Genomic DNA, 18215 nt, shown 5'->3' with positions numbered 1-18215 from the left:
AGAGGAGCCCACTGGCCGGGCACCCTTCCTCCTGTCCGCTTTGGGACTTCTCCCTCAGACACGGGGGGGCGCGGGTAGTGCAGAGAAATGGAAGGTGTTCCTTCTACATTTAAAAATTTGGGATCGTGGGGTCAGTAATGAGTACTCAAAGCTAGTCGTGAGAGATGGAGGTGGGCGAGATCGTCCCCAAGATGTAGGCGTTCGTCTCTACAACAGGTTTGCAGCTGATGGCAACATTAGACCCAGACATTGCAGCATCATTTTATTGGACAAAGAGCAGTCAACTCACTGGTTTTGCCTGCTAAAATCTGGTTAACATTTAAGAAGCAACTGTGATAAGGCGCGAAACTCAATTTGAGTGTATGGGACTTTCACGTGCTTGGGGGGACTGTGGGCAGTGAAGCCACTTTGGAAAACAGGCCTTTCCTCAAAGGGGGCAGACTAGGAACTTCCCTGGCAGGCCACTGGTTAGGACTCCGTGCTTCCACTGCAGGGGGCACGGGTTCCATCCCTGGTCGGGGAGCTAAGATCCCACAAGCCGCAGGGAAAATTAAAAAAAAAAAAAAGTGAGCGTACAGCTGCCATGGGGCCCACAGCTCCTGCCACAGGTCTGTGGAAGAGGCCTGTGGACACGCAGCAGTGTCACTCATGACACCTGAACAACTCGGAGGTCTGTCCACTGATGAGTGCGTAAATAAAGCACGGTGTATCCTTACAGTGGAATAGCGTTACGTGATAAAAAGAAATGAAGCACTGATACAGGCTGTAACATGGGTGCTAAGTGAAAGAAGATGGTCAGAGAAGAAGACTGTGTGGTGTGTTTTGCTTTATATGAAACACCCAGAATTAGCAAGTATATAGGATCTGGAAGTAGATTAGCCCTTGTCGGGGGCTGGGGACAGAGAGGAATGGAAAGTGACTGCTGGTGAGGTTTCTTGGCGGGGTAGAATGTTCTAAAACTAGATGGCTGCATAGCCCTGTGGGTTAGGGTTTTGTTTTGTTTCGTTTTTTCCAGTTTTTTGTTTGTTTGTTTGTTTGTTTTCTGGCTGCACCATGCGTCTTGTGGGATCTTACTTCCCCGACCCCTCCCCGGCCCTCGGCAGTGAAAGTGAGGAGTCCGAACCAGGAGACCACCAGGAAATTCCCTGTTTGGCCGTGAATTTTCCACTTAAATGGGTGAATTTAATAGTACGCTAATGATATCTCAATAAAGCTTTTTTTTTTTTTTGAAGAAAGTAAATAGAATTCTCACATTAACCACTAAGCCTAAAAGTGGACCAGGATTGAACGTCCCACCCTCAGTGGTCTGTTCAGGTTGGTCACAGTTTTGAATTCGTACATCAGTTACTTTTCTTTCTGCCTGGTCCACTCCTGGCCATTTCCCCTGTGCCCAGGGGACGTACTCAAGGAAAGCAAATCTTTTAACTACTAACATGAATAAATGAGCTAAATCAAAATTTCAGAGACAAATCTGCTGGCAAAAATTATAAAAAAATAAAATCACACAGTTAATTCCAAGATCAAAATGATCTCCATCTATTTGAATACTTAGTGATTTATAATAACTTGACTCTGTAGTAATGAAATGACTAGTGCTTTCCCTGTGTAAACTTCAGACTCAGGAAACCTTAATTCATGTTAAAAATATACAGTACGTGTGTCTATTCTGAAATTACTCATCTATTCTAAATAAACTTTTTTCAAATCTAATCTCCATGGGGGGAGTCAGATTGTCCAAGTTTTCTTAAACTGTATTTCTAATGGAGAAGAGATAAATACTTAGGGGGGAAAAAAGTGGATATAATAATGGTGAAAATAAATAAAAAGGGGAAGAAGTTTGTCTGCGTTTGCTATGGGGTAAAGCCCCATCTCTCACTTGTGTTTCATGAGGTCTCCACCCTCTCGCCAGAATGTCTCCCTACTCCTGCCCACCGGCCCTTACCTGGCGTCTGAGTTCTCACTCGTGACCCTCCCCACAGGCCTCTGACCAGGTCACTGCTTCTGCTTGTCATAAACAGTTAGGCTTAGAAACATGAACCATGGGCAGCTGCTAGGTCAGGAGAGGAATTTTGAGTCCATGTGAAGAAAGCAGACATTTTTTGAGGCAGGGACAGACCGTTTATACGGTGCTTCCTAGCCAGTGGGCCCTCAGTGAGGACTGGCCGTGCTGGTGCTGCAGAACTGGCCATGGAAGTACAGCGTGGTCTGGACACGGGCATTTCTAGTCAATTCAGGTGTCCACCGTTGAACAGCTATCATAGCAAATAAGTTTCCCCCAGCCTGTGTTCCTTGGTTTATGTGGAAATTTCTTGTTTATTATTTGTTCCTCCTTAGAAGGACCTTTAGGTCATTGTTACCATGGTCGTCATCATCATTATCATTTAAGTTATTATACATGCATGATATTTCTTATATGCATATTATAATTTCATATCAAACTCAAATTCTAATGCTCTTGGAGTTTTAGGAGCTATGATTTACAATTTTTAAGATTTAATATTTTTAAGATAATATTGCAGAACCAAAAAAATGAAAATCATATCATACCTAATATAGTTCCTAAAATGATGTAAGACTTCTTTTTTCAATTTAGGCTTTCTAATGATAATATGATATTATTAGCTCATGGATACACCAGAGGTTTGTCAGCTTGCTCTTTTTTTTTTAACTGAAGTATAGTTGATTTACAATGTTGTGTTAATTTCTGCTGTATAGCAAGTGATTCAGTTTTACATATATACATTTTTTTGATATTCTTTTTCATTATGGTTTATCACAGGATATTGAATATAGTTCCCTGTGCTATACAGTAGGCCATTGTTGATTATCCATTCTCTATATAATAGTTTTCATCTGCTAATCCCAACTTCCCAGTCCTTCCCTCCCCTACCCACCCCCTTGGCAACCAGAAGTCTGTCCTCTATGTCTGTGAGTCTGTTTCTGTTTCATAGATAAGTTCATTTGTCATATGTTAGGTTCCACATATAAGTGATATCATATGGTATTTGTCTTTCTGACTTATTTCACTTAGTATGATAATCTCGAGGTCCATCCTTGTTGCTGCAAATGGCATTATTTCATTCTTTTTTATGGCTGAGTAATATTCCATTGTATATATGTACCACATCTTTATCCATTCATCTGTTGATGGACATTTAGGTTGTTTCCATGTCTTGGCTATTATAAATAGTGCTGCTATGAACATAAGGGTGCATACATCTTTTTGAACTGTAGTTTTGTCAAGATACATGCCCAGGAGTAGGATTGCTGGATCATATAGTAACTATTTTTAATTCTTTGAGGACCTTCCATACTGTTTTACATAGTGGCTGCACCAACTTATGCTTGCTCTTTTTGAACGTTGTCTTATATGAAGCCCAGGAGCATTTTATTTTACTTTATTTCATTCCATTTTGATTTATTTTGCTTTTGTTTCCTGAGTAAGATCGGTAATAAAACGCTTAAGATCCCTGATACCTCGAATGTCTTTCTAAGTTTGAAAACTTTAATCAGCTTCATCTGTCATTTTATCTTGTTGAGGGATGTTGACATTCTCTGGATAATCCTTCAGCTTTCTCCCCATCGTCCCCCACAGCCCTGGCCATGCTCCACCCCCAACTGATTACAAAGGTCACCCCTTCCTTTAGGAACAACAGTTATGCTGTCACCTGTGTGTCACACTCTGTTCTAGATAAAGTGTTCCTGCCCTCACGTCCCCGATCTCATTGATGTCTCTGGAGAAAGGCTGATGTGTCTCCTTATAAACCCCTCCCTTGAATGATTTAAAGCTTGATGCTGAGCTGTACAGAGTCCTGTTTGGGTAGCCGTGCCTCAGAGAGGATGTGGCCACTCTGCATTTACTAAAAGGGCATATGGTCCTCCCAGCGTGAGCTGCACCTGCCTTGTGTTGTCTGGAGTTCTCTGAAGGTGCCCTGTGCCAGTGCTCAGTCAGGAGGGAGGCACTCTCTGTCCTCTGGGGACTTTGGGCAGAGGGAAAAGAGGGCTGGAGGAGGTGCTGGCAGTGCATGTAAGCCTGCCGGGCAGCGCTCTCTGAGAAGCGACGGATAAGCCGGGACTTGAAGGAAGTGATGGAAGAAACCAGGGGATTTCGAGACGGAACATTCCAGACAGAGCGGTAAGTGCAAAGCCCTGGGGGGAGGCTGCAGTGGCTGGAACAGAGTGAGCAGGAGGAGAAAGGTAGAAGACGGCTGGGCTGTAGAGAGAGGTGCTGGGGCAGATTGTGGAGCCTGGTGGACCAGGTCAGTGAGACTTCCAGAAGGAGGCCATAAAGCAGAGCTGCTGGTGCTTACGGGAGTGGGAGGAGAATCGACCTTTGAATTTGGGAACTTGGGGGAAGCGGCGACACCACAAGAGCAGGCGCCGTCAGGTGGTCCGTGACAGACGCCTGGTTAGATGGGCACAGAGGATGTGGAGAAGGGGATGATGGGCAGTACATGTAAAGGGTGGCAGAGAAGGAAGGTCTCGCTGGAGGGGGCGGGGGATGAGAGATATTTTCTATTTGATGGGGGGATGAACAGCATATTTTTAACCTGATAGGAATCATCCAGTAGAGGAAAATATTGCGTGTTTTTGTTCTCCCTTCATATGTGTGTTTCCCTGATGCATTCCTGTGTTGTATCGCCCACATCTCTCTCTCGCAAGACTCTAAACCATTATGACATTAATAGCTCTGTTGTACTCTTTTTTGAGTTTTACAGGGAAGAAACATGATAAACTCACTATAAACTAATCCCTATGTCTAATAGCCCTTGAGTTCCTGCCCCATCAAAAAAAGGTTTTTCTAAAAGAATAGGATCCAGGTTATTCACCCACATCCTCCTTGGTATTGAATTGTCAAAAGAAAAACCATAGTGTGAGTACCAATAGAACTTAAATTTATATCTCACTAGCTATAATCAAATGCTTTTCTGAACCATATGCAAAAGAAAAAAAAGGAATTGCTGAAATTAAGAAAATATCTTAACACATGTGGAAATAGTAAAAGGATGTTTGCACAAAAAATGTCAAATGTAGTAAACAACACTGGTCTCCTGTAATAAAAGAGGTACTTTGCTGTCAATGTGATTTTATAATAGTTTTGGCCATCATGTGTGACAGAAGTTCATTTTATTTACTATCATGAATTTGTGAGACCAGGAGCTGTCATTTTAACCATTTTATCGAGGAAATGTAAAACATCCTCAATACCTACAGAAAGAACATGGTCATTGTTATGGGACTTAGATAAAGGGCACATCAGCTGAGCTACTTTTGTAAATTCCATGTAAATCTGGGTCTAGTGTAGAATTAAAATAGTCTCTACTACAAGAGCCATGAGAAAAAGAAACCCTTTTTTTTTAAATGAACGATTTTAAATTAACAGTGAAAACTATGTTATCAGAGCTTTAAAATCCTAACGTGTTTATGAATACAAATATTACTATTTTCAGTAACGGTTAAAAGCTTATCATCTAAGCATTTTTAAACGTTCTAAATGGCACCTTCTAGCTTTCTCAACTTTTTCTGATACCACGGTAAATTCCTTGTGGGAAGAACGTGAGAAAATGATACTCTGATTTGACAGAATATAATTCATGGTCTTTATTTACACAGTGGAGTGTGAACCTTACTGTTTAATCATCTAGTCACTAAGGTAAATGCATCTCCCATCTTCAGCAGCACAGCGTGTCAGCATTTCCAACATTTGTCAGAGACTCTAACCACCTACTGACTGCTGTTCAGTTGAGACCATTGGGATCTGAGATAGTGGGGGAAATGTGCTCACTGTCCTTCTGGGTTTCTCAGAGTTGTAGCCCTCTATCAGGTTAGATCACCAAAAAGCAAGGGCACAACACACTCCAAGTGTGTGCCGAATCCCCTTTCCTCAGAAACGCCTTCATTGAGTTAAAGCTTAAAATTTAGTTGCTGTTTATATTGAGGATTTGTGTTTAAAAAGAAAAAAGCCATTGGAAAATTTCTCTGTCTTCTGTATTTTTAGATTTTTACTGACTACAGTTCACATCCCTTATGTAGAGAGCCACCGTCAAGAATTCCTCCTAGAAATTAGAATCAAGAAAATGTGGTGGTAGTTTTTTCTCCGGATGATCTTGCATGCCTTCCTTTTTCAAAGATGAACACTACAGCCCACTGTGTTTCCATTAATACTTTTCCTTGAATAGGGTTCAGAATTTGTCCAGTTAGAGTGCTTCTCCTCAGGAGCTAGTAAAATACATGCACCCACTTTCCCGAATAGTTTCTCTTTCAAAAACCATTTTAACCTGCCACGTTTTATATGTTCAGAGTTTTAGAAAATTCAGTCTTTTAAAATTAAATGCTTCTAAATAAACAGAAATAAAAATAAATATAAATTAATATAATGAATGTAAATATATAAATACATGATAAGTATAAATACATAAATGTAAATAACTATGTACATATGTATAACTAGAGGAAGATTTTGGTGGCCGTGTTTTTCATCATCCCATGCCTTTGCCTTTTGAGGAGGCCACACAGGTCGATGCTTATTACACCTAGAGCTGAGGAGGTGTTGTCTGTGTCTGTCTGGATCTGCAACGTTGGTTTCTGACCCTGAGCGAGTAATGTGACCATTTTAAGTTTCAGTTTCTTCACTGTAAAAGTTGGGTAACAGCAGTACCCACCTCATGGGTTATCCTGAGATGTGTGTGTGTGATTTTTTGTTTTGTTTGCCTTGAAGTGAGAGCCCAGCCGGAGAACCCAGCTGTGTCCTCCGGACCCATCTTTCCTCACCTACAGCCTTTCCAAACCTAGGGGGAAACATTTCTTCCTATGGTAGCTCATCCATGAGTTACAATGTCCTACATTTGTAGAACATTAGACAGTTATCAAAGAGATGCCGACTGTAAAGAATTCATTTGACTGCTTGAATGTTATCTTCTGAATGAATGATTCCTCTCTTTTGACCCACCTCTACTCCGAAGCGTGGTCCAGGGGCGGGGGTCCCCAGGCTGGTCCCCGAGGCGTGGTCTTCAGGCGGGGGTCCCCAAGCCAGTCTCCGAGGCACTGTCCCCAGGCGGGGCTCCCCAGGCCGGTCCCCGGGCGGGGGTCGTGTAAAGCGTGGCCGCCTTGAGTCGCTGCCGCTGTGCGCTCGCTGGTACTAACTGCGCCGTCAGCCCTGGAGGCGCGGAGGCAGTTTTCTCTGAAAGAGTCAGAGAGTATGAGCGATGAAATTCAGAAATTAGACTCAAATTCAGAAATACATGCCTGACGAAACTTCAGTTCTTTTCCATTGCAGTGATAAGGAGCGCTGTGGTTGATGGTTTCCACTATATTTTCAGGGGGTTTGGGGTGGTGGTGGTGAGCATCTTGGTCATAAAGGAGAGCAGGCCGAGACGGAGTCGAGTCCACAGGGCGTCTACACCTGCTTCCGGCTCTTCTGGAGCCACATGCCGGCTCCCACCCAGCCTCCGTCCAGAGCCCCTCCCCTCTCTTTTGGATTAGAATGGTTTTCTGGGCTTAATAGGCAGCTGTGGGGACTCCACTGAGCTGGGCGGGGGAGTGGTCTGCTCTCAGCAGGTGGGCGGAGACCTATCTCCGCGAGGGGACCCCACGCCCCTGCCCCGGCGGGCAGTGAACCCGGCCGCCCTACACTCACTTAGACCAGATTGTTACTGCTCAGTGGCAGGAGTGGCTCCCTTCTCATTCCATTGAATGATGATAGCATACCTGAGGGTGAGGCCGCCAGGTGTTTGCTCTATAAAGTAGATAAAAATTACTCGGCCTGCGGGCCACAGAGACGTGTGGTTTCTCTTCTCTGTGTCTGTGTCACTGTTGCATCTCACAAACTGTCTTTACACTGAATCACATTGAACTTTTTGTATGTTTGCCTTACAATAAATGGGTCTGGGGCTTGGGAAGGAAAGTGCAGAGAAATATACATTTTTATTAGGAGAGAAATCAGAAACCACTCTCTCTATTTAGAATAACCTTTAGTATAAATGTATCCAGTTGTATTAAGGACAAAATTATTATTGGAATTTAAACTAGTTTATTTTTTTAAAATTGAAGTATAGTTGACTTACATTATGTTAGTTTCAGTTGTACAACATAGTGATTCAGTATTTTTATAGATTATGCTGTTTCAAGAAATTCTATGATAAAAAAAATATTTTTCATTTTGTCACCTACCTTTGTCTTCTCTGTGATATAAACCTTAAAAATATTCTCAGTCTCCTGGACTCATTTTCTATGCTTAATAACTTCTAAGCTTAATATCTTAAAGCCAGAGGAAGCTGCTACAACTGAAAATTTTTCAATGTAGGGAATAAAAATCTATATAGATGTATTGAAATTTATTTAGCTTCTTTATAGGTTACATTTACAACTTCATTTTTTAGAAGATAAATTTAGTATAAGAGTTTTCTTGAAATTTTAAGCTTAGAGATGTTATGTTTTCCTCTGGTCATTTTTGCCCAGACAACAGTTTTCAACGGAGGACTCATCTCATAGTCACATTGCTCACAAAATGCTCACTCCTTATCCTGTATTCTCTGTAGCATCACAAAATCTGTCATTACTGACCAATGGTGTCACACTTCTCTACCTTGATAAGCTTGAATTTCAGGTTTCACATTCATTCCAGCCTTACTTGACATCTTCCCAAACAAGCTGCTGAATGGGCAGGTCGGGTTGTGCGGTATCTTAGGATCTTCTCACCAGACACGCTGAGTGCTGTCGCTGGCTGTCGCTGTCGTGTCCTGCCCGACTGTGAGTCAGACTCCTGGCCGCCCTAACCTTCCAGACCCAGCTGTGGGAGGTGGAGGGCGGTGTGTAGGGGAGAAGCCCTGGCAGCTGACAGGACTGCCTCCAGGCCCAGGAGCTGTATCTGTGTAGCTGGGACTGAACTCAGAGCATTATTGCTCTAATTTGAGGCTCATTTAGATGAGCTTAGTTATCTGGTTTTCCCCTCTAGAGAAGACAGGAATTTTTTAAAGAAGAGAGAGGATCTACGTAAGGCAGATATGCTAGCACCGCGAGGAGTGATCACAACGTGCCATCTTAGGAACAGACAGAGGATTTAAAACTGGCTGTGAGGTCAAGTCCAATAGAGCACAGTGTGACATCAGAGTGGGTGAGCTGCTGTCTACGCCTTCGGGGCCTTGAGGGAGGCCTGAGTCCGCACATCACAACAGTGATGAAGGTGGCATCAAGTAAATGTTAAATATTTCCATCTGTTTAAGAAAGAGAAAAGTTTCATTTTTTCAAAAAGTCTATTCAAAATTGGTTATACAAAGATTGGTCCTTGTAGGGAGTGAGTTTCCACTTACTGGGAATCACCCATTCATTTATCTAACTCTTTCTGACCCATTGCCAGGACAAAAATTAAGAACAAAAAATATTTGTTCAAATTGGTCACCTACTCTGTTTTCCAAACCTGATTCCATCTGTTTTTTGGGGTTTTCCCATGATTAAATTCTCCCTTAAAAGATCAAGGAGCGCCTCATATTATTTTATTACTTTTGGTCCTTCATTTGAGGGATAAGTTCATACTTTTGAAAAGTATTCAGCACATTGTTTTGTCTGAAGTTTTATGGACAATAAAAGATATTACACCAAAATTTAACATAAACGTCAAATTTCATGGCCATGATATACTCTTTGTATCCTTCTGTTCTGTCTACCTTTCCTGTTTTCTAGTCTCTGCTTTCTGTGTTGTTTTTTTTCCAAAACCACTAAAAGTGATGAGAGAAGAGTTTTCCTTATCACATCATTTGCTTTTGTTCATATTTTCTTTTTTGTCTAGATTTCTGGTTAGAAGTTGCAGTTGTTAGAATTAGCCTACCAAAGATGTCATCTGAAAATTTTTTACTTCCCTTTTTAGTTATCTAATAAGGTAAAAATCTATTTTTTGTGTGTGTGTGTGTTTATTTTAGAAGTATAGTTGACTTACAATGTTAATTTCTGCTGTACAGCAAAGTGATTCAGTTATACATGCATATATATTTTTATATTCTTTTCCATTATAGTTTAACATAGGATATTGAATATTGTTCCCTGTACTATACAGTAGGACCTTGTTGTTCACTCATCCTATATATAATAGTTTGCATCTGCTAATCCCAAACTTCTAAGCCATCTCTTCCTCAGCCCCCTCCCAACTGGCAACCACAAGTCTGTTCTTTATGTCTGTGAGTCTGTTTCTCTTTTGTAGATAAGTTCATTTGTGTCATATGTTAGATTCCACATATAAGTGATATCATATGGTATTTGTCTTTCTCTTTCTGACTTTGCTTAGTATGATAATCTCTAGGTCCATCCATGTTGCTGCAAATGGCATTATTTCATTTCTTTTATGGCTGAGTAATACTCCACTGCATATATATATAACATCTTCTTTATCCATTCATCTGTTGATGGACGTTTAGGTTGTTTCCATGTCTTGGCTATTGTGAATAGTGCTGCTATGAACATAGGGGTGCATGTATCTTTTTGAATTATAGTTTTGTCCGGATACATGCCCATTAGTGGGATTGCTGGATCATACGATAACTCTATTTTTAGTTTTTTGAGGAACCTCCAGACTGTTTCCCGTAGTGGCTGCCCCAATTTACATTCCCACCAACAGTGGGAGGGTTCCCTTTTCTCCGCACCTTCGCCAGCATTTGTTATTTGTATACTTTTTTGACGATGGCCATTCTGAATGGTGTGAGGTGGTATATCATTGTAGTTTTGATTTGCATTTCTCTAATAATTAGCAATGTTGATCATCTTTTCATGTGCCTATTGGCCATCTGTATGTCTTCTTTGAAGAAATGCCTTGATCTTCTGCCCAGTTTTCAGTTGGGTTGTTTGGTTTTTTAATACTGAGTTGTGTGAGCTGTTCATATATTGGAAATTAGGCCCTTGTCAGTTGCATCATTTGCAAATATTTTCTCCCAGCCAGTAGGTTGTCTTTTCATTTTGTTTATGGTTTCCTTTGCAGTACAAAAGTTTGTAAGTTTGATCAGGTCCCATTATTTTTGCTTTTATTTCTGTTGCCTTGGGAGACTGACTAATAGAGTCAAATCTTGATTAACGAACGCCCTGGCAGTCCCTTTTGTGTGAATGCAGCCACATTAAAAAAAAAATCATCTTCGTGAATCATGCACAAGAGCTATGAATCCATACGCCAACCACAGACCCCTCCTAACTGGAGGTTAAACTCAAGTGCAGGCCGAGGACTGTCCCCTTCAGCCAAGACCTGACTTCCTCCTTCCTCATGTGACTGCTTTCTCTTTATAAATGAAGTACTATCCCTCTTTTCACTCCCCTCCTCCTTTCCAAATAAGACGTGTAGGTCATTTTTGTTATTTGAAAAGTTACCACCACTGTGCCTTTTCACTTAATATCTAGTTATGAAAGGAACATCTTTTTCCTACTCAGTTTAGGAAATTTTAGCACTCATTGAATGAGGGGCGAGGCAGGAGGGAAGAGGGTTACTCAAGGGGCCTGCACTTGGAGCCGAGAACTCCTCCTGACCCCCAGAGGAAGGCCCAAGTAGGAGGGCACTCGGGGGCCCTCTCCCTTCCGGCTCACCTCATTATTTTTCCTCTTATTTCTGCCAACTCTGGCGGCAAGCTCACCTCCAGGGACACGTTCTTTTTTCCTGCCTAAAGTGTGGGGAAAATGTCAGAGTTTTGTTGAAATAAAATTGGCCTTTGGAAGAAGCAGCATTTGCTAGGAGACTTAGGATGGGTGGGCCCCAAGGGGACTGCAGGGAGCCCATTCCTGTGGTTTGGGGTCGTGACCTGGGGGTTCACGGCGTTGCCTCGAGGGGGAGGGAGCGCCGGGGTCCTGGGGCGCCGCGTGGGGAACCACCAGCTCGGTTCCGGGGTGCAGTTTCTCCCGGTGTCGCCCACATCAGATCAGATTCTCCCAGTGCTGCTTCCGAGCGCGTCCTGGCAGGGGGGCGGGTACGGTGGGGGAGCAGAGACGCCTGGCCCAGAACAGATACGTGGGGGCCCGGGAGCTGCGTTTTATCTGATTCTCCGTGATTCCTCTGCACCTGACCTTGAGCGACCGCTTGGGAGCCATGTGCGCGGCTGGGGTCTGGGGACGCAGGGACCACTCGCTCCCGTCGGACAGGGAAGCAGCGGGGCGGGGGAGCTCTGGCCTCGGTGGCGGGTCCCAGGCAGCAGGGTCCCCGCGGCGCCCCCAGGTTACTCTGTACAAGTCCTCTCCCCTCACCCTCAGCCCCATTTCCCCTTCCAAGAAAAGTATGGAAAATTAAGATTTCTCTTTGAAACGAAGCTCAACTGTCGACCTGCTTCCGAAGAATTTCAGGAACCCCACCCGCCAACCCCAGGGTCCCCTCGGGGCATAGCCCCCGAACCCGGCGCTGGACTCCGAGCGCCCCGGCCTCTGTGCGCACGGGCTTCTCCCCTGACAGACGCCGGGCTTAAGTGCCCTTAGCCCGGTCCCCAGTCACTGCGAGGGCTCCTTGACCACTCTCTCTAGCTCTCCTTGTGTCTGCTGTGGGAATGGCTGGACTTGTTTTTGTGTAAAATTTAATATGTTTGTATTAGACTCAGCTTCCTGTGATACTTAGAAAAAACTTTTAAGAACAAAATAAGTAAGATAGTGAGAAAATTAAGATGCTTTGGTGATTTACAAACTTGTGAAGTAGATTTATTTTAAATGTCACAAAACGCTTTAAAGAGCTCCAAGTAAATTTAAAAGGGGATCTACTGGATTTTTGCTAACTGCTAAAAAAAAAAAAAATGTTTTCCTTAATTTCTTGTCCAAATATTTCAACTTATATTAACTGGTAGTTATTTCAGAGGAAGATGGGAACTCTGCAATCCTTAGTTTGTTATAATGTGTTTGTATTCAAATGTTTGGAGAAAAGATTAAAGGCAAACTTATGGCTTGGGAAGAAAGTAGTAGAAGTGGTAACAATGGATTGTTTTCTAAACTGTCATCATTTTCTGGAATTACTGACATTAGCAACTCAGCAGGCATTTTACATCCAAAAGGATTTATTTTGATCTGCCACGCTTTACCGTGAGCTGCAACAGTAACCTCATAGCTGCTGTACTCCATGATTTGTTCCCTTCTGTTGTTTAAAAACAGGGGTTCTTTCAACTGCATAAGAGATGAATTCTATCATTAGAACTTTTACCATCAGGCTCAAGAAGTATATTTAAAACTCATTTCTTTCAGGAAACAGGTTTCAAGATCTAAGTCTTTTATTAAGATAAGTCACGGCCTTTTCAGTTTCTCCAGAAATACTCTATTTTTAATTCCCAAGGAAAACCACAGTAATAAAAACAAATTAACCTAATAGGTTATTTTCTTTCTTATGGCACCTATTTTTATTAATAGAATTCCAGCTTACAGATTTCTTACTATCTGTTTAGTTAAAGCAATCATTGGTAACATTTTACAGTATTTTATAAAGAACTTTTTTTATATATATAAATATGTCTGTTTATAAAATCATGGACTGATTTTTTTTTAACATCCTTATAGGAGTATAATTGCATTACTATAAAGAACTTTTAAAGTAAAACTTTTTGGACCTTTGCAGCAGCTCTGTGTGATCTTCTTAGTGATGCTGTTCTGCATTATCGAGCCCTTGTCCTTCCTAAGGGACACAGAGGGCAGAGCAAGCAGATGTTACCCAGCGTCAGACAGCAGAGCCAGACTTGCTGCACAACCTCCCTCTCCATGACGTCCTCTTTTAACTGTTCCTCTGGTAAACTCAATACTGTTTTCCCTTGGAGCGTGTGTTTAAAAAGAAATCCTAGACGCGTTCAAACATTACTGCTCACTCTCTATTTTCTGCTTTTGAATGACTCATTCCCATGCTTGATGAAGCTCAATTTTTTAAAAAACACCCCAAGTATTCATTGCACAGACTTCCATGCCTGGGGAAATGCAATGTGGAAACTGAACCTAAGACCATTTTAAATAAACATATGAGTTTTTATATGGTACTGCTTATTTAATTATTTAATGCTTCTGATTTATGTAATGGAGCCAAGCTCAGCACCCTCACCTGAAAATGAAGGATATTTCTTTACTTTACTTCTGAATGTAAGACTCCATTAGTATAGGATAAAGTGTAGCCTAAAAATATAAATGTGCTGTATTCTATTCCATTCCACATCCTTTGATTCCAAGTTAAGAACCACTAGGTGAATTTGCCTCTAGCTCTAACATTCTGTTTTTAAATCAAATGTCGGGCGACATTGTGGTATGTGGTATTTTTCTCTAATAAATCAACTGCTATAGGTGGATTGTAGTTAGCTTTCTAAATCTTTGTTTAAATTGTGTGTTTTCTCCCCCACCCAGAGTAAAAGAAGCTGAAGAGGTATGTAGGCAGAAAAAGGGAAAATCACTTTATAAAATAAAACCAAGACATGACTCTGGAATTGTAAGTATTTACTCTGTTTTTTTAACTTGTGATTTTCTTTGGCTTTTAAGCACTCTTTTCTCAATATATACAAATTCACCTAATAATATTTTAATTATTTTCCTCTTAAGTTTGAACAAATAATGAGCCTCTGACTTAAAGAATCTCCTTTTCCTTCTGCCTTTAATCAGGCCCCAAAGGCTAAAAGAATCTCAGCATTCAGCATTCAAAGACTAACAATTAAGATAAATCCACTGAGGGGGTGCACGTATGTGTGTGGGGTTGCTGGCAGGGTTGGGGGCCATCGTTCACTTTCCTCATCACACATGGATCACAGCACAGCTGTTGTAATTGGATGAGCACCCTTGGGATCTAACACATGAAATGCCAGGTGCATTGTTGTCCTTTGCCGGGACCAAGGCTCAGGCTCTGCGGAGTCGGCTGCCCAGCAGCTGTCAGCCCACAGCCCGAGTGTAACAAGCCAAGGTGTTCCCTCTTTGTCCGCTCTCCCCTTCAGAATAAAACGCCAAGTTGTGCCCCCAGAGAGGAAACGGTGGTGGAAATGACGAGTTTTCCCTTGTGGTACTGTCAGTGTTTAGTTGAGTGTTCGAGGGGTTGTCATTTGACCCCACAGAGTAAGTAAATGATGATGTTTTAGGCCTTAAAATAGGAGCAGTTTGAATTGAGTTAGTCTCATATAGTCTAAATGGAAGATATTCAAATAACCCAAATTGGAATACCGTTTAACAGCTTTATTTAGAAAAAAGTTAGAAATTATATCTTCATTTAAAAGATTTTCCTTTCAGTTTCTCTGTATAAAAATCTTATGTAACCACAAGTATTTTATTATGGTTTGGTTTATGTTCTGTCTTTTTGATGAAAGTACAATCTTAAAGTACATGTATAGAATGAGCAGGAAGTTATTTATTAACCACAATTATGGAATTATAAGGATAGAAAAGAGTTAAATCACATTAACCATGAGATGAAGCCTCGATTCAATTTTCATATTTATGTATTTGCACACATAAATATGAGAAAATGAAAAAGGTGACCTGGTATTCTTTCATGTCGATTAGAAGCTAAAGTTTCAAAACTTTTGTCCTCAAAAACATTCAGTGATTTTTCTTAGTGAAAATTCTAAAAGATAAAAGAGATTCTACTTCTATTTTATTCCTTTATCACCTTGTGTATCTTTAACCTTTTTTCAAAGAATTTGATCCAAATGAAAAGACCTTGTTTGGGTTATTCTAAACGCCATACATTTTTAAAGTTCTTCCTTCTAACTATAACTCTTCCCTGGTGCATTTATTTTCAGAAAGCGAAAATAAGCATGAAAACCTGAACAAAGAAAAGCAGAAAGAAAATGAGTCCCTGCAGCCACTTCCACAGAATTCAGCCGACCTAGGGCAGGAAGGAAACTCATCATTTTGATCACTTTTCTTCTTGGCCTCTTGCATAATCTTTGTGTTTTCCAGACAGTTCACTGATTGTTGAATTCTACTGTATATTAAAAAAAAAAAGAAAGGAAAAAAAGCAAAAGCAGTAGGCCAGTGGAGAATGTGACACCTTTTCTTTTTGTAAAAGTTTATGGTATTTTACCGATAGACCAAAATAGCATGTGTAAGAGGCAGTATCTGCATTAATTCTGAACATGCTAAACAGTAACCTTCAATTTAATGATGTGCAAATAGCCCTGTCACAGTGAAACACGTTCCGTTCTACTGACGACCAGTACTCCACATCACTGCATTTAGAGTTATGGTTAAAATGTTATTTCTAGTGAATTGTTTGTATCAGTTTCACGTCTACATATAAATTTTCTATTTTGAAATTGAAGTACCATTTATATATGTCATAGTCAAGGCTTTCCCAGCTCTTGGGTTGGTCTCTGTAACTATATATTTGTGAAAGAAGATTTTCATTTTTTTTTACTCATCAGATAATGAATAGAAAAGAATATAGCAAAAGGAAAACCCTTCCTATAAATCATTTAAAATAGGCAGGAATCAGAAATGAGGGTGTTTATCAACTATGTCCTTTGGGACATTACATAAAGCCAATCTGCAGCAAAGGTCAATTAAACCAAAGCTGTGCCTCTCTGTACTTTTACCATTGCCCTTCACAAAGAAAATGACACAATTTTAAGGAATTTAAATAAATGATGCTCATAAAATTGCCAAACGTGACTAACTGGTGGCAAAAAAAGAGTAACTTTTAGATGGATTGGCATCTACCTAGAACTTGTTACTTAAACCCAGCTGCCTGAGTATTGTGACCTGATTGGGGTTGTCTTTATGTGTTATGGCAGTTGATTAAAAACTATGAAATGAGTATGCAAGGATTTATGATCTAAAGGCACCTAGGAAAAGATTTTATTTTAGATTGAGAGGAAAAAAGTAAATCTTCCACTCTCTATGAAAGTATTTTAAAATCAGCTCCTGATGCGTTGTGATGGTTTTGTCTAACATTAATAGATATTTTAAAAAATTCTTTTAATGATATGTTTTGGGGTACAGCTGTGAATAAAGGGGAGAATGTGTTGCTAATGTAAACCAATCATGGAATCAACTTAAAAAGAAACTCTGAATCATAACTATGTTTGTATTTATGTAGAGTACGGTCCTTAGCTTTCAGTGTGTAGTCGACATGCACAGACACAGTAGTGGCTATCGGGTTGCTGTTCTGCTGTTCTCCTATCTCCTTCGGCCCCTCCATGTGTACATGACTTTCTTCAATGATATAATAGGGCATTTAACAGAGATCGCTATGTGCAATACTGTATTTAGTGTTTCTATTTTAATTTTTCTAGGATGTTAATTTATATGAAAATAAAATGAATAATAAAAGAGTTCTGTGCCTATTGTGTATGTATCACCTAAAGATACTTGCAAAATACTTACCATGAGGGTGGAATTAAGTTAGATCGTCTATGTCTGAAGATCCTTTTTAATTATTATTAATTTTTAAAAAATAAATCTATTTTATTTATTTTTATTTTTGGCTGTGTTGGGTCTTCGTTGCTGCGCACGGGCTTTCTCTAGTTGCGGCGAGTGGGGCTACTCTTCGTTGTGGTGCACAGGCTTCTCATTGTGGGTACTTCTCGTTGCAGAGCACGGGCTCTAGGCGCACGGGCTTCAGTAGTTGTGGCACATGGTCTCAGTAGTTGTGGCTCGCAGGCTTTAGAGCACAGACTCAGTAGTTGTGGCAGACATGGCATGTGGGATATTCCCAGGCCAGGGCTCATGTTCCCTGCATTGGCAGGCGGATTCCTAACCACTACGCCACCAGGGAAGCCCCCTATTATTAATTTTTATTGGAGTATGGTTGCTTTACAATGTTGTATTAGCCTTCACTGCACACACAAAAAAATGAAACAGCCATACACATAAAGATATCCCCTCCCTTTTGGACTTCCCTCCCATTTAAGTTACCACAGTGCATTAGGTAGAGTTCCCTGTGCTATACAATATGTTCCCATCAGTTGTCTATTTTATACATACTATCAATAATGTATATGTATGAATCCCAGTCTCCCAACTCTTCCCACCCCATCCCTTTCCCCCTTGGTATCCATGCATTTGTTCTCTACATCTGTGTCTCTTTCTGCTTTGCAAATAAGATCATCTATACCATTTTTCTAGATTCTACATATGTGTTATTATACGATATTTGCTTTTCTCTTTCTGACATACTTCACTCTGTATGACACTCTAGGTCCATCCGCGTCTCTGCAAATGACCCAACGTCATTCATTTTTATGGCTGAGTAATATTCAATTGTATGTATATACTACATCTTCTTTCTTCATTACTCTGTTGATGGACATTTAGGCTGC

At 40.9% G+C, this 18215-nt stretch overlaps 1 protein-coding gene across 1 annotated transcript in view; it reads left to right on the top strand.

The window, feature by feature from the left end:
- FMN2 (formin 2) overlaps nt 1-17228 on the top strand; it is a 315362-nt gene extending 298134 nt beyond the window's left edge. Inside the window, exons 17-18 of the mRNA XM_049696985.1 lie at nt 14317-14398; nt 15696-17228. Of these exons, the coding sequence (XP_049552942.1) occupies nt 14317-14398; nt 15696-15722 (109 nt within the window). The 3' untranslated portion in view covers nt 15723-17228. The remainder of the gene's footprint in view (nt 1-14316; nt 14399-15695) is intronic.
- The last annotated feature ends 987 nt before the right edge of the window (nt 17229-18215 follow it).

The sequence above is a fragment of the Orcinus orca genome, chromosome 14, assembly GCF_937001465.1.
Source record: "Orcinus orca chromosome 14, mOrcOrc1.1, whole genome shotgun sequence".
Lineage (NCBI taxonomy): Eukaryota > Metazoa > Chordata > Mammalia > Artiodactyla > Delphinidae > Orcinus > Orcinus orca.
Note: the sequence above shows the minus strand (reverse complement) of the source record. Positions and strands in the feature narration are given on the sequence as shown.